Below are 25,727 nucleotides of genomic sequence, written 5' to 3' on the forward strand. Positions count from 1 at the left end.
GCCATCAGAGCGGTGCCAGCCCGCATACAAAAGAAATACAAGCCGGCTGCTTCTGACCCAGTTTTTGTAAAATCTGACCCTCAAGCAGACTCTGTGATAGTGGCAGCGGCGAGGAAGACGCATGCAGTTGCTGCTTCCTCTTCAGTCCCACCAGATAAGGAGAGCAAATCTCAGGATTCGTGGGGTCGCAAAGTTTGCAATTCAGCTGCCTCCACGCTGAAGGTCTCTAGTGCGGCCGCACTGCTGGGTAGATACAACAGAGCCTTATGGGACTCCATGGAGAGGTTCAAGTCCAAACTGCCAAAGGAAGACCAGAAGGACTTTGAAGAAACTATGACAGAAGGATGTCTGGTGGCGAACCAGTTGATCAGCCCAGCAGCAGACGGTGTAGTGCTTGCGGCGCATTCCTACTCACATGGGGTTTGTGCCAGGAGGTCGGCTTGGTTGCGCCTCACAGGGCTGAAGCCGGATGCTCAGCATCGCATCCTTAATCTTCCTTTTTCGGGTTCCTCTCTCTTCGGGGAACATGCAGACGAAGAGATGACCCGTATGAAGACTGAACTGGATACGGTAAAAGCAGTGGGTTTGGAGAAGAAAAAAGAATTCAAACGCCGCTTTAAGACCAACAGGGGGAGAGGGGCTCAACAGAGGGTTCAAACCCCTCATTGGTCCCAGAATAAGAACCAAGGAAAATCCCAGTTCCGAGGCATGTCCAACAGAGGTAGAGGAGATCACCAGCAGTCCTCTACCACTACGAGAGGAGGAACGGCTTGATCAGTGGCTTCCTCTGGCGCCGTTGCCCACTTCAGTGGGAGGAAGTGCTTCACAACACCTGGCAGAGTGGGTCAGCATCACAAAAGATCAGTGGGTGCTGAATATACTGCGCAATGGATACAGGCTACGTTTCCGTGCGCTCCCGAAAAGCATTCCTCCAAAGACCTCTTACCCTCACCAACTGAGCTTACACCGCAGAGAAGTGTCAGTCCTACTACAAAAAAGAGCTATAGAGGAAGTTCCTCCCTCTCAAAGAGGAAAGGGAGTCTACTCAAGATACTTTCTTGTCCCCAAAAAAGATCAGGAGGACAAGTTCAGGCCTATACTAGATCTGCGTCTCCTAAACAAAGTCATCGTCAGAGAAAAGTTCCGCATGTTAGCTCTTCACCAAATATGCCCACATCTTCAAGCCGGAGATTGGATGTGTTCGGTGGATCTGCAAGATGCATACTTTCACATTCCGATTGCACTACAGCATCGCAAGTACTTGAGGTTTGTCGTAGGAAGCAAACACTACCAGTACAAGGTGCTACCCTTCGGACTCAAGTCCGCACCACGAGTCTTCACCAAATGCCTGGCAGTGGTGGCGGCTTTTCTTCACAAAAAGGGACTCTTCATTTACCCATACCTGGACGACTGGCTCCTAAAGGACCCGTCTCCGGTTCAGGTGACGCACGATCTGCAACTTTGCCTACACCAGTTGCACAGGCTCGGTCTCCATGTGAACCTGGAGAAGTCAGTCCAGCGGTCGACACAGTCCATCCACTACCTAGGCTCCGTTCTGGACACAAAATTGGGAAAAGCGTTTCCTTCTGAGGAGAGGCTTTTTTCTATGAAGCAGAAGTGCGGGATTCTATTGGAGTCTCGGCTTCCAACAGTCCGACAGGTAGCCTCCCTGCTGGGTTCCATGGCGTCCTGCATTTTTCTCATCCCGAACGCCAGGCTGAGAATGCGCCCTCTTCAACAGGCTCTCGAAGACCAGTGGGACCAGGCGACAGGGCGTTGGGAAGATCGTATCACTCTTTCCCAAACAGCGAAGGATGCCATCAAATGGTGGACTCGGACGAAGAATGTGCTGGTGGGAGTACCTTTTCATCAGCCACTGCCCACCCAGTCTATAGTAACAGATGCCTCTCTACAAGGCTGGGGAGCGCACATGGGTCCCCTTCAGATTCAGGGTTAGTGGTCTGCACGGGAGCAGACATACCACATAAACATGCTGGAGGTCAGAGCGGTGCTTCTAGCTCTCAAAGCTTTTCTTCCAGCGATCGAGTCCAATTCAGTCTTAGTTCAGACAGACAATACAATCACCATGTTCTATCTGAACAAACAAGGAGGCACACGATCTCGCCCTCTCTCCCGGGAGTCTCAAACCATCTGGCACTGGCTTCTCTCTCGAAACCTGTCAGTGGTGGCGGTGCACCTTCCAGGCGAGTTAAACATCAAAGCAGACGCACTCAGCAGGCACTTCGAAGATCAGCCAGACTGGGTGCTAAACGACGAAGTGGTAGAAGAGCTTTTTCGTTGTTGGGGGCATCCAGCCATAGACTTGTTTGCGGACGAAGAAAACGCAAAATGCTACGCCTTCGCGTCCAGATTCCACCGGCCAGGGACGCAGGGGAACGCTCTCCTGGTGGATTGGTCGGGAACTTTTGCCTACGCGTTTCCTCCCCTGCCTCTGATTCCGAGGGTAGTTTCCAAGCTCCTCAGGTCGGACATGGAGATGATCTTGATAGCTCCGGATTGGCCACGGCAGTGGTGGTACCCGGACCTTCTGCATCTGTCTGTGTGTCCACACAGACGGCTTCCTTGCAGGCCGGACCTGTTGAGCAAGATGAACGGGAGGATACTGCATCCCAACCTCCCATCACTGAACCTGACAGCATGGCACCTGAGGTCCTGCAATATGGGCATTTGAATCTGCCTCCCGAATGTATGCACATTTTAAAGGAGGCTAAGAGACCTTCCACGAGAGCGTCTTATGCGTTCAAGTGGAAAAGATTCTTCATTTGGTGTAGGGATCATCACTTAGATCCGACTAAAGGGCAGGAGGAGGAAATCCTGCCATACGTCCTTTCCTTGGCAACTTCTGGTTTGAAATATTCTTCCATTAGAGTGCATTTGTCAGCCATAGTAGCATACAGGAAATCACCAGATCAGATTTCTTTCTTTCAGGTTCCAGTGGTTAAGGACTTCCTCCAGGAGTTAAAAAAAAGTGTTTCCCCCTGTGCGAAATCCTTCTCCTCGTTGGGAATTGAACCTGGTTCTATCCAGGTTAATGTCACCTCCTTTCGAGCCCATCCAATCCACAAGGCCTCCTTGCAACATCTCTTGGAAGGCGGCTTTTTTGGTGGCGATTACCTCAGCGCGCAGAGTGAGCGAGATACAAGTGCTCTGTGCGAAGGAACCATATACTGTTTTCCACCACAATAGAGTAGTCCTGAGGGCTCATCCATCTTTCTTGCCTAAAGTGGTTTCTGATTTTCACATAAATCAGTCCATTTCCCTCCCTTCGTTTTTTCCAAATCCTACGACCCCAGCCGAGCAGTCACTGCACTCCTTGGCTCTTAAAAGTGTGCTTAAGTTCTATTTGGAAAAGACTAAAGGGATCAGGAAAACAGATCAACTGTTTGTGAACTATGGTTCAATGAGAACGGGCTTTCCAGCGGCCAAGAGGTCCATCTCCAGATGGATTGTCTCTTCCATTAAATTGGCCTATCAGCTTGCAGGCAAGCCTTTATTGGTGTCACCCAAAGCGCATTCCACTAGAGGGAAAGCCACTACAGTAGCTTTCTTACATAACATTCCAATGTCAGAAATATGCAAGGCTGCAACCTGGAAATCGGTTCATACCTTTACGAGGCATTACTGTCTCGAGTCTGATTCCAGGGCCGATACTCAAGTAGGGCAAGCCTCCTTGAGAAATCTGTTTGGGTAGTCTCTAGCCTGCTCAGGCTTGTTGATAAGATTACTGTCTTGTCATTCATTTGCCCGCAAGGATGAGGAGAGGCTCGCTATTCTATTCTAATGCTTATGACTATTGATGAGGATCCCCTGGAAGAGAAGGATTAGTTACTTACCTGTAATCCTAGTTCTCTTCCAGGGGTATCCTCATCAAAGTCATAAGCAACCCTCCCGCCTCCCCGGGCAAAGGATATTCTTTAATAAGGAGATATTGTTAACCTATTTTGTTACTGGGTTTGTTTCAGTCTCCGAAAAGAACAACTGACCTAACTGTCACCCCTGAGGCATGATGGGATACCGGGGGTCATGGGTGCCTTAAAGGCACGGTGTCAGTTTTTTTGTATACAGCTACAGGTTAGCTTTTCAGTCTTTTTAGACTGTGTTTGCAATGCAGCCTGGGAGCTTTCTATGCTTTCAGGGTGTTATAAGAATTTCTACTGCTGCCTAAGCATTAAAACAGTTTCTAAACAATCTTTGGTGTTGTTTCTCATGTTTCTAATGCATATTATTCATGTATGGTGGAAATTCTTCACAGCATATATCAGCTCTGGTGTGATTTGGCTGCTATTGAATGTTTATATATATATGTATATATATATATATATTTTTTTTTTTTTTTTCGAACAAAGGAGGCGGCACAACCGGATACTTTTAGAAGCCCTTTACTTCAACGCTTCACCCCACCAACGCGTTTCAGCCACACAAGGCTTTGGTCACGGTCAGTAAGTCCTTCTACTGTTTCTATATTTATACTGGCCCATATTAGCCATTAAGTGTCATTATGGGATACGTAGTTTGAAACAATCAGTGAAAATTAAAAGAAAAGAAAGACGATTGCGCTTTACATTTCATTCATATAGTATGTAGCGTCTGATGTTCTTTCACATGGCAGAGTTGTTTATAGAAAGAAATATATAGGTAGTACCACATGCATGTTGAAAAAGAGAATTTTGGAGCACATCCGTGCAGTAAAGAATTCAAACATGTTATATGCAACTGCCAAACACATCAAGGCATGCCAAAATGGTAACTGGAGAGCTATGACCTTCTATGGAATCAGAATGTTGCCAAAAATGGAAAGAGGAGGGGATTCCGTTCGAAAACTGCGTCAAATGGAATCACGACTGATAATCAGACTACGAACCAAGAGCCCAAGAGGCATCAATTTTGGAGAAGAACTTCATATACATCTGGAGTAACCAGTGCGAATGAACTTTCGAATTAAGGTACTAACCCAAAACTGTTGTAACATGAGAAAATTAGGGAACTAATCCCATAACATTAACCAACTATAAACAACTCTGCCGTGTGAAAGAACATCGGACGCTACATACTATATGAATGAAAGCGCAATCGTCTTTCTTTTCTTTTAATTTTCACTGATTGTTTCAAACTACGTATCCCATAATGCCACTTAATGGCTAGTATGGGCCAGTATAAATATAGAAACAGTAGAAGGACTTACTGACCATGACCAAAGCCTTGTGTGGCTGAAACGCGTTGGTGGGGTGAAGCGTTGAAGTAAAGGGCTTCTAAAAGTATCCGGTTGTGCCGCCTCCTTTGTTAGAAAATTAATGACTTTTGGGTCTGGATCCGACCCCTGGGCTGTGCACACGCTGCTGAGCGCTCTCTTCGAGCTTAAGGGATCACATTGTTGTCATATATATATATATATATATATATATATATATATATATGAGTATATATATGTGGGGCACATATAATATAGTGTTTCCGGGGTCCCGCGCATGGGCGGGAATATTCTAATGCTTATGACTTTGATGAGGATACCCCTGGAAGAGAACTAGGATTACAGGAAAGTAACTAATCCTTCTTTATCTATGCACAATCAAGCAGTCACGGTCACAGCCATTTGTTTTACCATCTTAAATTGGCTTAGGAAGATCCTTTGGATGCTACCTAAGACCACCCAGAAAACTGTGGTCCACACCCTTATCACCTCATGGCTGGATTACGGGAATGTTCTTTTTCTGGACGCTAACAAGGCTGTGACCCGTAGACTGCAGTTGGTGGAGAACGCTGCAGCAAGACTTCTATGCAGAGTTCCCAGAATCACACCCATCTCCGGCTACCTCCGTGACTTACATTGGCTCAGGGTGGAAAATCACATTAAATTTAAAGCCCTGAGCTACATGTTTAAGATCAAATGGGGTTCAGCACCACAATACCTGCATTCTTTGGCTTGCCCATATGTCCCTAGCCGCCATCTCCGTTCTGCTTCTCTTCGAAAATTCATGGTGCCCAGATTTAAACTTGCAAGGATGGGTAGTCGTTCTTTTTCCTATCTTGGCCCAATTCTCTGGAATACTCTTCCTCTTGCCATTCTCAAAAAAAACTAATATCCCTGTTTTCGTAGATCTTTGAATACATGGTTATTTAATCAGTAACTCTTTCTCAGTTTTTCTCTCCTGCTTCCTGCACCGTCCAGGCGCCGGGAAACCCTTTTTGGGTAGCTGTTGCGCCTTACAAATTATATAAATAAATAAATAAATAGGTAATCTCATTACTGTTCACCTATATTCTCTCCCTGCACTACACTTGTCACGGTTTACAGGGACTGACCTTTTACCTAGATATTACACTGCATTCATAACACAGGTTTTCCCTAGTTCGAAATCTCATACATTATTCATGAGGATTCTTGGAAGCACAGCAGGACTACCATCTCCTGAATAAAATCTATGTACAAAGTTCATGCCCAACGTCATCCTTAGGCCGAAACAGTAACACAACAAGGTAAAACCCCTGGAGAGACCTATGGGTGTATATGTATATATACATCACATCTTGCTAAGATAAGACAGAGCAGACCAAGACTTTCCCGCCGACACACTGACCAGAGACGCTGAGGTTCCTGCATGCAGACACTCCAGCTCGCAGTGGTCTAAAACATCTCTTGCAGGGTGTCCAACCCGAGACCAGGACGGGGTCCCACAGTCTCTCACTTCAGGTCATGGGGTTGATTAAATCCTAGAGGGATTCTTGGCTTAACACCTACCTCCATGCAAGGTACACTTAGGTACATCTAGTTATGGAATCATTGTAGGAGTACACATCTTTTTATCATGTGTTTTATATACTTGGATGCATTCATGATTATTGTAAAATGGTAGAGCTATACCATCCATTTACCTTTATAGTACTTCTAATCATTTATATCTTATACTGCCTAACGGTTGTTGCAGCTTATCCATTTTACACCAGAATAACAACTGTTCAATAAATTCTTATTGAAAACGCCCAGCCTGTTTATTATGTGCAATTCTCTTAGTCAGACAAAGTAAGCACGAGTGACTAACCAAAAAGGTAGTATATTGTTTCCACAGTCCTGAGGGATCAGGATTGTCATGTTCAATGGTTACCAGCAACTATTCTCTCATTGGCAAGAGGAGATTCTAGTGGCACTGTGAGCTAGTTGGTACAAAAGGCCAACATACCCGGTGGGGGTGATCAGAGTTTGTCTGACACCAATCCTACAGTGTTTGTTGTCTAAACGTACAGATCCTGTATACTTTTTATAGCAACTACACAACATGTAGACACATTTCAAGCATTCCTCCCATCACCTTTTGTGTATTTCTTTTAGCTACGTTTTTCTCACCGTGGAACACCATAATAGAAACAGAGTGCAACTGTCTCACAGCCCAGTTGCTAGTAGAAAACAACTATGTTATCCATTCGAGGACTAACAAAACTACGAATGGAGAATCTCAAATTGTTAAAAACTCAACAGGTATGTATACTAGTGCGGCTCAAGCAGACATGAACATTTTAGTAAGATTACCAACTATCCTCAATACTGCATCAACTTATCAAAGAAATAGGAAGATGGTCCCACAGTTTATGAGGACTGATTCAAGTCTATCAAGGGAATAAATTGTTTTTTTAAGGTTTTAACTAAGAATAGCTTCATATAAAGTGCAAATACGACTTGCCAACTCACACAGTGCGACTGTGTCACACGATTTTGGCTCCCTGATTTCTTTTGCAGTTTTATAATGCGCGAACTCTACTCGAAGGTATCAGAGCGCTTTACATGAGCACCAGTTGCCCTACAGACGGACACGTTCATTTTTGTTAGGCACAGGGAGATTAAGTGATTTGCTCTGAATGATAGGACGTATGAGCCTCCTGCCAGACTCCATCCTGTCGTGGGATCGGACCGTCCGCCATAAGGGCGGGGGTCTCGTGCATGGAATTATGATGCACCCGCCACAGTGGCGGGTGCATCCCCACCGCCCGCCGCAATGCTAAAAATGCAAGGTGCCTGCCATGTTGTACTTTGAAAGGCTGGGAGTTACCATAGATACCCCCCATGTGCACCCCCCCTTCACCCTGGGGGCCCGCAACGGGCCCCCAAAGCAAAGACTGTATGCTTTTCCACAGCGGCAATGCTGCTGTGGAAAGGCATAGGACCACAGACATTGTAATATGGTTGGCGGTGTCTTGCAGACACCGCCGCAATAGGAAAGCACTTTTTCCGCCGGTCGACTTCCCAACCGGGGGAAATGCGGTGGACGGACTTTCCGTCCACCACGGACACCCCAGCCATTCTAATGTGGCGGGGGGTCATTGTTCTGAGGATGGCGGGCGGATTGCCATCCTAATGGGCCCCCTGGTTTCCCAGCTGCAAAGGAGCTGAAATCTCATGGTGGTAGAGAAAACGATCTGAAAACCAAGGTAAACAGTGGATTTCCACTCGTTATTCGAGGCAGTTAGCAGCAGTGTCCAATAAGAGGTGTGAAAACACCCCAGGATATTGGTAACAGTCTCTATAACCCCCATTTTTGTGGAGGATGTGGGGGGCTTGGTGAGGGGCAGAGTGCCACTTAGGTAGCTGTCTGCATGAGTCCCCGCCCTCTCATCACATGGTGAAAATAATTAAGTTGGCAAGTATGCAAGTAGCAGAAATAATACATTGGTTGCTTGACAGGTACCGTTCTGTAAGTTTATCAGATCTTATTGCTTGCCTGTCATCTACAGTAGGAGAACAATGGCATCAGCTCATGTTGACCTATGACAAATTCTAAGCGCCAGGTCATTCTGGAGGGAATCCCCATAATCAGATTTAAACCGTGTAAGGTATCAATGATGTAGTAAATTATGCAATCAGGCTACCCTTACTTTCCTCCTTGATCTTGCACACTAGGCATCTAACTTCCATTGCTTCTAAGGTGTCTTTCAGAATAACTGCAGCATGGTGCAACAAAAGTTCGCTGATCCCATGGCCCCATAATTGATAGGTAGGAAAAGCTATCAGCTGACTTCGTGGCTGGCACTTAATAATTACTGAATCCGGAGACACCAACTAATTAATTATTGGGATTTTCGGACCGCCTCTGAGTCATTACAAGAAGCCGGGCACCCCCAGCCTAGGCAAATTTGATAATTTAAACCACAAAACAATGCATAGAAATACAGAAAACAATCATTCATCAAACATATACAAAGAATATGAAATACAGTATTCAATTCTTAAATATAAAATAAAATCAAAGTTTGAATTCAAAGGCTGGAGCTTTTTTTAATTCAATTCAGTCCGCCCATCTTGCACTGCTTCCATGAATCATTCTGAGGATAACAACTTGGGGGCAGATTTACAAGCCCCCTGCGCCACCACTATGTCAATTTTCGACATACTGGTGGCGCAGGGGGCTCCTCAATATTTACAAGGAGAGGAAAAGCCACACTGCGTGACTTTTTCTCTCCTCGTAAATAAGGGCCCTTCACACGCAGCACTGTGCGTTGAAGGGGCGTTCCATGGGTGTTGCTGTTGGTGTTCCCACGCAACACCCATTGAACAAGACACATCTCCAGATTTACGAGACATCATAAATCTGGAGATGAGTGTGATTGCTACGCCACCCTTGAGGTGGCCTAGTGAGGCGCAACGAGGAGAAATGCTTTTATTTATCCTCGTTTTTTCCTCTTTCAATGCGTGCTGCATTCTACAACACGCATTGAAGGAGGAAAAAGCCTCTTGTCATTGTTTTTGTGCAGGAAGGTGTTCCTTCCTGCACAAAAACAATATCCCCACGACGCCGGCATCCTTGCACCATGGTGCAAGGGTGCCTGCGCATGGCTGCAGTTTGTGTGCCAGCGCAGGGGAAGCACAGAGATGCGACATATTCTTGTTAATATGTCGCATCTCTGTGTTTTCCAAACTAACGCAGCACAGCGCAGCAAAATGACTTGCTGCACTGTGCTGCGTTACTTTGTAGTAAATCTGCCCCGCGATCTTTAGCCCCCAAGTTCATATTCCTTCACATTTATTGAACATTTAGCATTTTTTTATTTTATAATATATTTACAATTTCTTATTCTGTTAATATTATCACATTTTCTAAGCAGTGACTGACCCCTTAAACATGTGTCACGGATCCCGGGGGCCACTGGTCGACAAATTAAGAACCACTACTGTTAGCTATTTCTTTAATTGTAATGCCACGCACTTGAGAAAAGGAATAAGGCTGCCAGTGTGTCACACAACCTAAGTAATGTAAGTAGAGAGAAGGATAAAATACTTTCTGAAAAGGACCTACCTGTCTATTTAGAAAGGAGAAACCCAATGTAGATATCAATAAATCTGTGAAAGGCACATGGTGGGGTTTCTTCTGCTCTCTTTGCAATCTATAGGAAGCCTTCCTGAGCAGTGAATTCAAAAGTGAGTCTTCTTTAACTACCCTTGTGAGCATGCTGAAAATAAATATTATCTGAATTTATTATGACCAGGGGAAGCGTATACATGAATAACTATGTGTTTCATATTGCTTCATGTTCAATCAAAAGGATGGTATTGCAAGTTTTTAGGCCTGAAAGAAATTTTGAATTTACTAAAATGTGTATAACATACTCATATAGAGTAGCTTTCAGCCACCTCTCTTCATCCCTTGACCTATTGGTGTGTCATTCACATTTTTCTTTTGCACACTGTAGCATTGGGCACTGGGTCAGCCTACTTTAGCAGGTGGGTAACTTTCCTTTGAGTGACGGCATTTTGCTCTCGCACAAGGAGCACTTCCGCTCAGACGCTAGACCCTTTAGTGCCAGTGTTTTTGTTTTTACTTTATAAATACTTTAGTTTGGCATTTGTTTTTAGCGCCTGATTTGATAGCACGCTTCTGATGAATATTCCATCTTGATCAGATCTTATCTCCTTCCAATGGTGTTGTAAATTCCTTTTGGAGTGTTCTGCTTTTCAGACTCCTGCTATTTCACAATGATGTACCCATTTTATCATGTTCTGTATTATTATGTGATCCTTTTTTTTCTTTCCTAATTTCTTTGTTCCTTTTTCTTTTCTCCCTTCTTTCTTTCTCTTTTTTATTTTTTTCTTTCCCTTTCATTCTTGCCTCCTTTTATTTTTTCTTTCTATCTTTCCTTCTCTGTTTTTTTTATCTGTCCTTCTCTTTCTTTCTCCCTACTCTTCTCTTTTTGCTTTATTTTCTTTTTTCCATCCTTATCTTTACTTCTCTTTCTTCTCTTCTCTTTCTCTCCCTTTCCTTTTTTCTTTTTTCTCTTTTCTTTTTTGCCTCTCTTCTCAACTTCTGTCTTTCTTTCTGGCTTGATTGATCCAATGCCAGGCCGACTGACTTTTTAAGCAGATCCCTTCAGTGCCAGGGAGTACTATGGTAATGTGGGTTTTTTGTAGAGCAAAACGATTTTTTTTCCTTGTAACATTTTTTTTTTAGATTGACGAGGGCTAGGCATATTTCCAAACAATAACGTTTTGCAAAACATAAAACAAGAAGTCTGGCGGTCAATGCTAGAACTATTGGCTTTCCCAATGCTTGTTATATATCCTTTGTGACAAGAATGCAGAAGAAAACAATCCCTGTATAAACAGCATAGAAGTATAATCAAAGTTCTCCATGTTCCAAAAAAACGTCCTGACGCAGGTGTAAGGCCTTTTAGGTACTAAGGTTTTTGAATACCAAGGAAAAAATGTGTTGCGATTCACACAAACACATCTGCTCACCATTATGCTGTTGAGTGGCTATCCATGATAGTTCTGCAGGCTGCCCACTCTTACATTTCTGTACATTCTACCTACCAAAATCCTTTCCGTTTTCAGTTTGACATTAATCTTTTCAAATTAAGGTACTTCCATTTGGCCTCCTGTTTTGATAGATTCACTTCAAAAGATAAGTAGCTTAGACCTGTTTTTCTGAGATATGTCATCACCAGAACAATTTTTGTGCAAATAAGATTGTTATTAATTTAAGTTAAGTAGTGTTTCTGTTTTCTTATCTATGTTGTATAATAACAAAAATGAGATTACATTCACACTTTATGCGCAGTAAGGTCCTATGCAAGATTTAAAATTATTTTAGTTTATTTTAGTGTCCCTTTCTAATCCGTTCTGATTTTTGGTTTTTATCAATACAACAATGATATTTTTCTCATGCATCATTGCATTATCTTATCTTTTTAGATGATTACCCCCTATAAAAGAAAGATGTCCGAAGCATCAATGGTTATTTTCGGAACAGGCGGACTGACAATAAACAGTCCTTTACCAGCAGCAAGAACATGTAAGCTAAAAAATGCTTTTCAATGTCTCTGAATATTTCGTTAAATTGTGTTTATTTTGTATTTTGAAATATTTTATGAGATGGGTTTCATTTAAACTAAAGAGAAAGAATGGATACCTTTGAGCAATCCTATAAATGATAGGTGCACCACTCCAAAAATAACACCACTTCTGTACTGCGACTTCTGGGCCTAGGGAACGCCCCTAGATGTGACATCACACCCTGTTCGCATGATCGCAGATGATTATGTGACCAGTATGTAATATCACTCACTGGCCTAACCCTAGAAGATCATGTGACCAAGGTGTAACCTCACCACGAACCTTGACTCTGTGTGGCCATGTGAGTGGGGTGTGATGGCATCTGTTATCCTCGACTCTGGGAGGCCATGTGACCAGCGGGGGATGTCAACATGAACCCTGACCCCGAAACGTCATGTGACCAAAGTGTGCGTCAACTCCACCATCCAGGGTTTCTCCTGTTGATGACATTGGGACATCCAATGAGGTCATCTGTAGAGGTGCCAGCAAGTTGAACATAACCATGACTGTTCCTCAGGTGACTACTTCCATCATATTTAAAACTCTGCACCATCGAACTTCAGCAAAGACCCTTCTTCCGTTGGTGCCAGGATTACTAGAGCCTGCGATGAAAACCTTTTTGACACCTGCCACAGTGGGCTCTGGTCCCGCAAGGATTGCAAAAAAGTATAAGGCTCCAGACCAAGATCCTTTGTTTCTGCGATCTGATCCTCCACCGGATTCCGTTATAGTTGCTGGTGCCAGAAAAACTTCTTCCAATACCTTCATCTCGTCTGCTCCTCCGGAGAAGGACAGCAAAAACATGGATTCTTTGGGACGGAGAATGTGCAGTATTTCAGGATCTGTCATGAGAGTGGCCAGCGCAGCATCTCTTCTGGGGCTATATGACCTTTCTTTATGGGACTCTTTAGCAAGGTTTACAGAAAAGTTAACCAAAAACAATCAAAAGGATTTTCTAGAGATTGTACAGGAAGGTGGTCTGGTGACAAACCAGATCATTAGTACAGTGGCCGAATCTGCAGACTTGGCAGACCATGGATATGCTCATGGTATTTGCTCTCGAAGATCTGCATGTCTTCGACTCATGGGTCTCAAGCCCGATGCTCAAAGAAAGATTGTCAATCTGCCCTTAAATGGATTGTCCTTGGTTAGCTCACATGCAGACGAAATGGCAAAAATAAAAACCGAGTTGGACACTCTCAAGGCCGTTGACCTCGAAAAGAAGAAAGATTTCCATCGTCGCTTTCGTTCCTATGACAAACGCTCTTTTCAACAGCGGGGTCAGTCCTCTAACTGGTCCAAGCAGACCGAAGGTCAGACGCAACAAATGTCTCAGTTCCAACAGCGTAGACCTGGATGTGGCAGAAGTGGTAACAAACAGCAGTCAACAGCACCAAAGCAGCCACAAAAACAATGAAGTGTGTCTTCCTCGAAAGCTGTTGACACTCCAGTGGGAGGAAGTATTTAGTTACATCTGGAGGAGTGGAAACATATAACAAAAGACAAATGGGTTATCAACATTGTACAAAATGGCTATCTTCTCAAGTTCAAAACTCCTCCTCCATCTATACCTACGAGAGACTTTTTTCACCGCGATCACCGATTGTTACAAACGGAGGTAAACACCTTATTGAAGAAAGGAGCTATAGAAAAAGTTCCCGCTCCTCAAATACATCAAGCAGTATACTCATGTTACTTCCTTGTGCAGAAAAGAGGCCCCACTATAGTATACAGACCTATACTGGACTTGAGACTGTTGAACAAATACATTCGCAGAGAGAAATTTCGAATTTTAGCACTCCATCAAATTTTCCCATAGCTTCATCAAGGGGATTTGATGTGCTCCATCGACTTACAGGGCGCATACTTCCACGTTTATAAAAATGAAGCCCTACCTTATCCAACAAAACATCCAGCTACTAGACCAATATAAGTGGTAAACAATCTCGTTATCTGTTTTTCTACCCTGGATGTGTGTAATAACACTATTCCTCAGATCAGGATGCCTAGATAAATCAACACCAAGTCGAAACAATGTAAAAAACACAGGCCAACACTTACTGGAAACAGAAAAGTGTAGAGAGTAGAGAGAGTGCCTCACGGTTGTAATACCCGAGGGGGTTGCCGGTTTAACAATGCCCGGTATACCCACTTCTCATCATTGGTCACTCTCTCTATGTGAAGATAGACAAGTGCACACAGACACATAGAAGTGCACACATGAGAATAGTGGTGAAAAACAGTGAGTAAATCTAGACAGCACTGTAAAAAGTAAAACATATATACATACAAAGACCCCAAGACAACCAAACAAACATAGAAGTAAAAACTGGTGAGGTATTGCTGGCTTTTTTCTCCTTTATTCTGGTGCAGCAAAACCTCCCGTTTAAAAATGGTTAATTATATACCATACTTCTTACTTTTCAAGCAGACATGTTTCGTTGCTCTAATTTCAGTAACTTCATCAGGGCGTGAAAGGGGTTCTCTATTCTCAGACTTCACATCATAGTGATTAGACAAGGACCTGTGTAAATAAAACCAGAGCACTGCAGTGATTGTACTGATCATGCTGCGCTGGGGGGCAGCCTTACCCATTATCTTCCCCCTACACCCCTGGAGATTTATGACGCATACTTCCACGTACCAATATCAAATAAACATCAAAAATTACTGCGATTTCGAGTGTCTTTTCAATATTACCAGTACTCAGTTCTCCCGTTCGGGCTCAAATCAGCCCCCAAACATTCTCCAAATGTATGGCAGTGGTGGCCGCTTTTCTCCTCAGTCAGTAAATATTCGTATATCCTTACCTGGGCGACTGGCTCTTGAAGAGTTCATCTCAAACTCTGCTGCAGGATCACCTCTCGTGCTGCCTTCAGATTCTCAACAACTTGGGCCTTCATGTCAATTTCAAGAAATCTATACTAAATCCAACACAAAAGATCCATTACCTGGGCTCCTTCCTGGACACCGAAAATGCAAGCGTGTGTCCTACGGAGGAGAGGTTGTTATCAATCCAAGGAAAATGCCTGACCCTCCTTCACACGCATTTCCTGACAGTTTGACAGGTGTCATCACTACTGGAATCGATGGCGTTGTGCATCTTCATAGTACCAAACGCATGATTGCACATGCGTCCACTACAACAGTGTTTGGAGGACCAGTGGATGCAAGTATCAGTGCGCTGGGGGGATCATGTAATTCTCCATCAATCAGCCAAAGACTCCATCCGGTGGTAGATGAAGCGATCGCACCTGATGAAGGGAGTCCCTTTCCACCAGGACCCTCCTAACCAGACTTTAGTCACAGACACCTCTCTCCGGGGTTGGGGTGCTCATATGGGTCCTCTGCTAGTACAAGGTCTATGGTCCGACTCAGAAAAGAGCTACCACATCAACCTGCTGGAGCTGAGAGCCGTGCATCTAGCTCTCAAGTCCCTGTTTCCGCTGTTCAAGTGTCGCTCCATTCTAATCCAAAAGGACGATACAACAATGTATTATTTGAACAAACAGGGAAGTACCCGATCAAGAACATGCTATATAGAATCTCAAACTATATGGAACTGGCTTCTAGCGAGAGACCTGTCCATAGAAGCCATTCATTTACCGGGCTCTCTCAACTCCCAGGCGGACTTCCTCAGCAGACATTTCGTCGAAGCCCACAATTGGGTTCTCAACAATGAGGTCGCTCACAGCATCTTTCGCGAATGGGGAACACCAGACATTCAACCTGTTTGCAGACGCGGTAAACACAAAATACCCCGTCTTCGCATCCAGGTTTCCCCAGCAAGGATCTCAAGGGAATGCCCTTTTGATCGAATGGTCTCAGAGCTTACTGTACGCTTTTCCACCAATTCCGTTGATCCCAACTGTAATCAACAAGCTGTACAGGACCAACGCCAGGATGATCCTAATAGCCCCGGAATGGCCTCGCCAGTGGTGGTTTCCAGACCTCCTTCAACTATTGGAAGTGCCACACAGGAGGTTACCATGCCGCCCGGATATCCTATCTAAACAGGCAGGGAGAGTATTCCACCCCAACCTGTCCTCCCTCCGGTTGACAGCATGGCTCCTGAGGTCATACAATATGGACATCTCCAATTGAATCCAGACTGTATGGCTATTCCTAAAGAAACTAAAAGACCTTCCACAAGGAGATCGTATGCCTTCAAGTGGAAGCGTATCTTCCTATGGTGTGTGGACAATGGACATGATCCCATCCAGGGTGAGGAACAGGTGATTTTACCATACTTGCTGCATTTGGCTAAATCTGGTCTTCTATCAAAGTCCACCTTGCAGCTATCACAGCCTATAGGAAGTCCCCCAACCAGACTTCTTTGTTTAGGATTCCTGTGGTAAAAGATGTTCTTAAGGGCTTGAGAAAGGTTTACACACCAGTCCGGTCTCCCTTTCCTCCATGGGAGCTTAACATTGTGTTAACTAAGTTGAGGGGGTGCTCCTTTCAAGCCTATTCATAGAGCTTCCTTACAGCCTTTAACATGGAAAGCCGCGTTCCTGGTGGCATTACTTCTGCTCGCAGGGTGAGTGAGATCCAGGCTCTTGGCTGTAAGGAACCTGACACTGTGTTTCACGCCAACAGAGTGATTCTCAGAACACGTCCTAGTTTTTTACCTAAAGTAGTCTCGGACTTTCATATTAACCAGACTATCACTTTACCTACTTTTTTCCGAATTCTTCAAATCCTCCAGAAAGATTTCTCCACTCCTTAGATCTCAAGAGGGTTCTTAAGACACTGAGGAAATCAGAACATTTGTTTATTAACTATGGCACTGTTAACACAGGCTCTGCAGCTTCCAAAATATCCATTTCAAGATGGATAGTTTCTTGTATTCTACTGTCATACCAATTGGCCAACAAATCCCTTCTGGGGAAGCCTAAAGCCCATTCCACTAGAGGGAAAGCTTCTACCACGGCTCTCCTGAGGAAGGTCCCTATGGCAGAAATTTGTAAAGCAGCTACATGGCGATCAGTTCATACATTTACTCGCCACTACTGTTTAGATGCCGACATGTAGGCAGATGCTCAGGTTGTGCAGGCCTCGTTGAGAAACCTGTTTGCTAATTCTGTTTAACATGTGTACTTCAATTTTGTTGCTGTTTTTTGTTCGTCCGCGAGGAAGTGGGTATGGGCTTGCTACTCTATTCAGTGCTTATGACTATTGATGAGTATCCCCTGAAAGAGAAGGATAAGTTACTTACCTGTAATCCTAGTTCTCTTCCAGGGGTATACTCATCAAAGTCATAAGCAACACTCCCACCTCCCCGGACAAGCATTTACAGTTTATACGGTATTTTTGCATTTAGGATGCAGGTTCCTACAGGTTTACTATACTGTACTAAAGAACTGACCTAACTGTCACCTGTGGTACCTGATGGGAGCAGAGGGCTTCTGGAGGCCTTAAAGGCAAAGTGGTCAGGGTCTCTGAGGCCTTAAAGGTGAGGTGCCAGTTTCCTTTTCTGTACAAGGATATTATTTATGTATGCATCCTTTTTTAGGCTAATTTCCTGCCATTACCGGTTTTCTTTTATGAAAATAAAAAGTTATTGCGAAATGCTATTGCTATGCATGTCCTTCTCTTACAATATATGTATAAGTGTTATTTTCATACTAGAGAAATACATGTAACTCTGGCTTCTTAGGCTATTGGATATGTTTGGAGCTGCATATTTTTTATGTTATACATGTATTTGTGTGTATTTATTGCGTACTATGCACTCCTTTTCTACTACATACACTTATATATATATGTATTTTTTTGTATATGCTCCGGGTTCCCGCACTTGGGCGGAGATAATTCAATGCTTATGACTTTGATGAGTATACCCCTGGAAGAGAACTAGGATTACAGGTAAGTAACTTATCCTTATGAACTAATGCACTTCATATTTTCTATAGTGGCTGTTTATTTTTAGATTGGTTTACCTTTTTATATGTTTTTTTATTGTTTTTTTAATCCTCATAAGCCTCTTCAGTGGAGAGAAAAAACAATGACGTTCTTCCACTTGCACATCTTGATGGGCACTTGAATGCCTGTGCTCTTGTGCTTTCCAGCCATACGGGTTGGTGCGAGTAGAGAGGGAGGTCGAAAAATTCTGATGACCCTTGGACTTGAACTCCATCTACCCTCTTGTCCACTTGTCTGCTTTCACCCTCTCACTTTCCAACCGGCAGGCAAGAACCACAAGGACCTAAACCCAAACCCCTGGTGAGGCTAGTAAGACGTAATCATAGGACCGGTAAAAACCTAACTATTATCATTTAGAGCATCACACCATTCAATGAAGGGAAGCAAGAACTTTACATCTCTAGAACTCTTCCTATCTATGTTGACTGTATATTTAATCAAGACCAACAAATTATCCAAACTAGGGGAGAGGGGGGAAACCCCTAACTTGTAAATCTCCCTGCGCGCTAGCAATGCAATGTAAAAGATAAGCCTTGCCTGTCTCTTGGTAAGTTTTATTTCAGCCTCCAACTGACTGAAGATAACAAGTAAAACGCTTCCCTTAACATGCAGCTTAAGCATTTGAGACAGCGCCCTACTCACTTCACTCCAAAAAGTTTGCAATTTTATACATTCTACAAACATGTGGACGTCGCATGCCTTCATGTTGCCACACTTCGGGTAGGGAACATCCCCACCTCTCCCAAACTTTGACAGCTTCAAGGGTGACCAATTCGCTCTATGGATGGAAAAGAGATGATTTCTCCTCAGATGTGCAGGCTTAACCGATTTAAAAAGCATAGCCATAGATACTTGCCAGTATTTTTCCAGAGATGCTTCTGGCAAGTATTTACCCCACATTTCAGCAGGAAGCATAAAATCTCCGTCCTTGGTTTCCACCAGTAGCCAGTAGATGGTCGCTAACTCCTTCTTTTGACTAGGTTGCTGCTTCAGTTTAAACTCTAAATCATTTTGTTAACCTATCTTTGTTAGTGGGTCATAAAACCAACCTTTTATTTGAGCATATTTAAACCTGGATAGGCAAAAGTTTGTAAGCTGGCTACAACTCTCCCAGGAGATAAGCTCACCATCGCTTATTAACTGGTCCCATTGTAAGAGTCCCCCTCTAACAGAGGTTTGGCAAGAATGTCTTTCGTCCACTCGGGGGAGCCGGGACTATCCCAGATGGGAGCTGAAAAATTATGGTAGGCAATTTTCAAGATTTTCCTCACTTTATACCATGCCTCTGCAACCCCTTTCAAGATCTTCAGTCTGACCTTTATAAAACAAATTGGGTCAGCATATTTTTTTTTTTTTTGAAAATCTTTATTGACATGAAGGCATATCAAGCAGTTATATTGTTACATTCAATCATAACTTCCCTTTTGTCAAGGTAACAATCCTGCATCATGTATCATGTAACATAACATTTCAAGCAGTGCTTTTATTCACCCCCCCCTACGGTGAGTGCGATCACTCGTGGTTGCTTAAATCAACTTCTTTGGATGTCGCCAATTATTGTCTTGGTTACACTGCTTAACATGACCCCCCATCTTAATGGAACTATTGAAACAACCCCTCCCCCCTCAAACTTAAGCCATCATATCTATTGCGATACCACCTATTACTGTCCAAAAGTAAGTCCGCAGCCCCTCCCATCACCACTCAGTCTTCACGTTCTAGGCCACCATTACATTCGGCCCTCATAGGCGATCATCTCTTTGTCCTTTCATTACTCATCCTCCCCTCCGGAGTCCATATCATCTCCCTCTGGCAGAGGATCACATATCTCCCCTCTATAGACATTCCATGCTGCCCAAACCTTGTTCCATTTCCGGGGGGAAGCTCTAAGGACATAAACCGCCCTCTCCGTTACCATTAGCGCATCCATATTTTTAGCCCATCTGTTCACCGTGGGTAGTTCCGGAGCCCCCCACTTCTGCGCGATGTCTCGCTTAGCCACTGTCATGGCCAGTGTAGCCCATATTAGTCCATATCTGTCCAAGTCATTGGGATCCCAGATATTTAGGAGGCATTTGCGCGGTTCAGGCAAAACAGTGATTTTAATTGTTTGGGAGATAGTACGCATTACTTGTTTCCAGAATTCTTGTATACGTGTGCAATCCCATAGTGTGTGGAACAGTGTTCCCTCCTCTCCGCAGCCCCGTAGGCAAAAGGGGTGTGGTGCTCTATGTATTTTATGAAGCAATGTTCTGGTATAATAAATGCGGTGTAAGATTTTTAGCTGCACCAGTCGGAATTTTGTCGAAATTCCCACCTCTCTTGGGGAGGCCAATGCCTCGTTCCATTCTGATTCATCCATTTCACCTACTTCCCTTTCCCATTTTTCTTTCAGTTTCAGCGTGGGGTCCTCCAGGTTTTTGGTTAGCTTTTTATAGGTAAGAGAGGTCGCTTTGTGTTGCATAAAATCTGTTAGTAATCTATCTTCTAGTGGCGAGGATTCCGGTAAGTCCGTGCCCGCTGGAATCGCCCTTAGCAGTGCATGTCTGATTTGAACATATCTATATGTCTCCGTGGATCTAAGGCTATATTGTTGTTGTAGCTGTGGAAACGTTATTACTGTGTCTTTGTCCCACATGTCCCCTACTGTGGAAATGCCTATAAGATCCCATTGCGCAAATCCTTTGCATATTCTCAGGGACCCCAGTGCCTTTGTATCCCACAATGGTGTCATTTTAGTGATTCTCCCTTTCCAGCCCAGTCGTGCCTGTGCTATGTGCCACAGTGTCGCTGTGTGACGTGTCGGGCCAGTCAGGCGATCAAGCTGCGGCTTATTATATAGCACCGAGAGCATACAATCCGTCCCCAGTTGTGACCAGTCTGCTCGATATGCTGGGTCGTCTCTTGGGGCGTGGAGCCATTGGTTGATTATTTTAAGTTGAGCTGCCCAGTAATATAGCTGTACGTTGGGTAGTGCAATCCCCCCCTCATACCAACTTTTTACCAGTTTGTCGTAGGCTATACGTGCCGGGCCAGCGTTCCAGAGCAGGTTGGAGACTAACTCCGCAATTTGCTTAAAGTATCGCGGTGGGACAAGATACGGGGTGTTTTCTAATACATAGAGAAACCTGGGCAATGCCATCATTTTATATAAGGCTGCCCTTCCTAGGAGGGTCAGGGGCAGAGCGGCCCAGTGTTTAACGTCTGCACGCAGGCGTTCCATAGGTGGTTTCAAGTTGTTAATAAAGAAGGCTGGCGCATCTTGCGTGACGACAATGCCTAGGTATTTAAAGGAGGACAACGATGTCGCCAAAGGGCATTCTACCTGCAGGTTCGGTGCTGGACCCTTCAGTGTGTATATCACTGATTTTGACCAGTTCAAGGTATAGCCCGAGGGTTTCCCGTGTGTGTTGCAAAGATCCAGCAGGGCCGGGATCCCGACATCAGGGTCGACCATATAGACGAGCATGTCGTCTGTATATAGTGACACCTTGTCTTCCCATCCTTCCTCCCATTTAACGCCTCTGAACAGGGGTGTCGTCCGAAGCAGGATAGCCAAGGGTTCGAGTACTAACACAAATAGTAAGGGTGACAAGGGGCATCCCTGTCTGGTCCCCCTGCCCAGTGGGAATGTTAGCGAGATGTGGCCATTGGCTATCACCTGCGCCACCGGTTTCGTGTATAGGAGTCGTATCCAGGCTATGTATTTCGGCCCAAAGCCCATACGTCCGAGAACTTCAAAGAGATATTCGCATTCTACTAGGTCAAAAGCCATTTTGGCGTGGAGAGAGATAATTACTGCTTTCTCCGAGAGGAGGTGCGCACGAGCCATTACCCCATGGACCCTCCGCAGGTTCAGCGCTGTACTTCTATTAGGCATAAAGCCTGACTGGTCAGGGTGGATCAGGGCCTGCAGGTGTGGCAGCAAACGGTTAGCCAGAAGCTTGGCCAAGACCTTGGCCTCTACATTAAGCAGGGAGATTGGGCGATAAGAAGCACATTCAGTCGGCGGTTTTCCCGGCTTTGGTATAGCTATGATCGTGGCCGTGCGTTGGTCAAGTGGTAATTCTGCCCTGTCCCTGCTCTCCTTATACATCGCTAACAGGGGTCTACTAATCTCCGAGGCCATTGCTTTGTACCACTCCACGGGTAGTCCATTAGGGCCCAGTGCTTTGCCTGACTGCAATGCCTGGATCGACAACTGTACTTCCTCCTCTGTCGGGTCTTTCTCTAGGTCCTGCCTAACCTCATGAGGTATATTGGGGATGTCGATTGCAGTTAACGATGCCGATGCCATTTGAGCGGTGACGGTACATTCCGGGGTGTATATTTCTCGAAAGTGATTCGCCAAAGTGTGCACAATTTCTTCTGGGTGTGTCAGTACTTGGCCGTCAGTAGTATGAAGCTTCTGGATACCCCGTGCACCCCCCTTTCTCCTATCTAACCATGCCAGCATTCTTCCCGCTTTGTCGCCCACATCGTAAATTCTGTGTGCAGTGTTGGTGATGCATCCCTGAACCGTCGTTTTGAGGTGGGTCTGGTATTGCTGCTGCCTTAGTTGCATTGTGTGCGCTGTGTCTGGGGTGGGATTTGCCATATGAGCGGTGTTTGCGTCGTTGAGCGTCAGTTCCAACTCCGTGAGTTCTCGCCGGGTGTCTCGTTTGTGCCCTGTGATTGATGCTATCGCTGCGCCCCTGAGGACCGCTTTGTATGCTTCCCATAAGACTGACGGTGATGTTACCATGCCCGTGTTTTCTGTGAAGTAATGTGTTGTCGCTAGTTTTAGTTTCTTCCGGATTTTAGGGATTTTTAAGTAATTTGGATATATTGGGTAGATTCTAGCGCACGTCTTTTCCCCGGTGGTGAGAGACAAAGTGAGTGGCGAGTGGTCAGATATACCCCTGGGCAGGATGTCTATTTTGTCCACGGCCCCCAGCCCAACCCCCAGGAATAAGAAGTAGTCTGTGCGAGATAGGCTATTGTGTACTGCTGAGTAATAAGTGTATTGTGTCGTCGTGGGGTGCAGATGCCGCCACACATCCGTGATGCCCAGGGCTTCTAGAAAGTCAGGCACTGATGCGTTCCTTCTTGATCTGTCTCTGGTGGGTAAGGCATCCATCGCCGGGTCCATTATGGCATTCAGGTCCCCCCCTATGATTGTGTCCCCCTCAGGTAGGTCCAGGAGGAATTTACCTAGGGCAGGCAGAGCTACGGAGTGGAGTGTCGGGGGTATATAGACAGAGACTACATTTAGCGGTCTCCCCTCCCATTGGCCATGTATAGCTGCGAAACGACCCTGGTCGTCCGCCACACGGTGCGTGATGATAAAGGGCGACGTTTTTTTCATTAGGATCCCTGTCCCCCTGGAACCGGTGGTAAATTCCGCATGCATCGCCATCTCATAGCCGCGCCGATCAAGCGCCTTACATGTTGTCCCCGCCAGATGTGTTTCTTGGAGTAGGACTAAATCCGGGCTCTGTCGCTTAATGGCTTGCAACACCAACCCCCTCTTTATTTTATCCCCTAGGCCTCTGACGTTCCAAGTTAAGAGGCGCAGTGGGGGCACCTTCACCTTTCTAGAGTCAGTCCTTGCGGGCGTTGCATGCAGTGGTTGGGTCATTAAATCGTTGGGATAGTGTACTCTGTATTGTGACGCTTGGGTTAATGCAGACTTGATGTGTTATGATGGTACGCAGGCGTGCGGCCCCATTTCGAGAGATAGTGTATCGTGTGGTTTGAGTGATGGTAAAAAACAGAAACGTGAACAACATAACTGTATCCCCTTCCCCCCTCCCTGCTCCCCTGCTCCACGGACAAACCCCCGCCCGTGACCCCAACTTCGCAGAGTGCTTTAGTCCTTCCCCAACTATCTTACTTGCTCGTGGGGTTGGTGAGTTCCTTACAGGCACTAACTGTGCCCACCTTACTCAGCCGCATCGGGACCCAGGTCCATCGTGTCGCACCCTGTCCTCCTCCGCTATAATTAGACATCAGACTGGGGCTGGTTGCCCCGAATCGAAGAGACCTTGTGTTGCGTTAAGCTCAGTTCCTTCCGGGCCGTCCTGATGCGTCGGGTGGTCGACCTGTCTGTTCAGTTGCTTGCCGTTAGGCTGATTGGGTCGATCTCTGTGTGGACGATGTTGTTGCCCCCCCTGGCGCCAACCATCAAGCCAGTCTCGAGCCACCTCCGGACTGTCGAAAAACCAAGTCTTTCCATCGGCAACAACCCTTAGCTTGGCAGGAAACAACATGGAATATGGTAGTTCCCTGTCTCGCAGTGCTTTTTTAACCTCTGTGAATGACTTGCGGCGTCTGGCTACTTCCGCCGTGTAGTCTGGGAAAAAGGCAAGAGTTGCGTTGTGAATCTTGACAGGGGGGGAGACTCTCGCCGCTTGCAGTATGGCGTCCCTGTCTCTGAAATTAAAGAGTCTAGCCAGTACAGGCCGTGGAGCGGCTTCTGATTTGGGTACTCCGCCCGGAACTCTGTGCGCTCTTTCCACGGAGAAGAAGTGGGACAGCCCTTTTGGTTGCAATTTGGTTTTTATGAGGTCTTCAATGTAAAGGTCCATAGCTCCCTTACCCTCCGTCTCGGGAAGCCCAAGGATGCGTACATTATTTCTTCGTGAACGCCCCTCTTGGTCGTCCAGCTTGTCTTGCAGAAGCCTGGTGATCTTCTCCATACGCTCCATGGCCGTTTGTACTTCCGACGTGTCCTCCACCAGAGACTTCGTGACCACCTCTACCTGGGATACTCTTTCAGTCATCTTTTGAAAATCCGCTCGTAGTAGTGTGACTTCAGAGGAGATGGATCCAACTGTAGTTTTGACGTCCGAGAGGGTTCTCATGATGTCTTCTAACGTTACCTTCTTGGTCCCGTCTGTTTCTTGGGATGTCCCGGTGGAGTTTCGCCCACTGGATTGAGATTGTGCATGTTGGCTGTAGGCGAACTTGTCCAGCTTGGCCTGCGTGGATCCACTCCTATTAGACTTGCCCGCCATGCTTAGTGGCCTGTAGGGATCGGGTTCGCCCCTCTCTGTGGCGCGGCGAAATGATGCAATGAACTGCGTCCGGGTCAGGGAACAGTGGGTCGGAGTATAGCCGTGCCACCTAGAGGCCGTGGGGGACCTTCTTCTCTGCCACTTGCCACCTCTCCGTCTGTCTCTTTGCAGTTTCACTACGTACTGGCGATAGGGTTCTCCCAGTGGTAGCCGGCACTCCGCTCCAGTATGTGCAATGTAAGCTCCCTACTACTGCAATGCGCAATGTCCAGTCTGACTTATAGCGCCTCAAGGAGGAAATGCCCCATGAGTCCCACGTGAGGTTACCGGATCGGATCAGGGTGGATGTTGCACCCGCTAGTGGGACGCCCCCCTGTGTACTTGTCGTATTGCCGGTGGGCCACGCCTTGGACGTGTGTTATCTGATCGTTCAGGGCTTCAGCAGGGTGGCTGCCTCACAGCGTCTCGAC

General features: G+C 45.6%; 1 protein-coding gene across 4 annotated transcripts in view; it reads left to right on the forward strand.

Moving 5' to 3' along the window:
- Positions 1-25,727, forward strand: part of SYCP2 (synaptonemal complex protein 2) — a 2,783,385-nt gene that overhangs the window by 1,074,297 nt on the left and 1,683,361 nt on the right. For all 4 annotated transcript variants that reach the window (XM_078651823.1, XM_078651822.1, XM_078651824.1 and 1 more), the window contains one exon: positions 12,194-12,293. In XM_078651823.1, the coding sequence (XP_078507949.1) occupies positions 12,194-12,293 (100 nt within the window). The remainder of the gene's footprint in view (positions 1-12,193; positions 12,294-25,727) is intronic.

The sequence above is a fragment of the Lissotriton helveticus genome, chromosome 7, assembly GCF_964261635.1.
Source record: "Lissotriton helveticus chromosome 7, aLisHel1.1, whole genome shotgun sequence".
Lineage (NCBI taxonomy): Eukaryota > Metazoa > Chordata > Amphibia > Caudata > Salamandridae > Lissotriton > Lissotriton helveticus.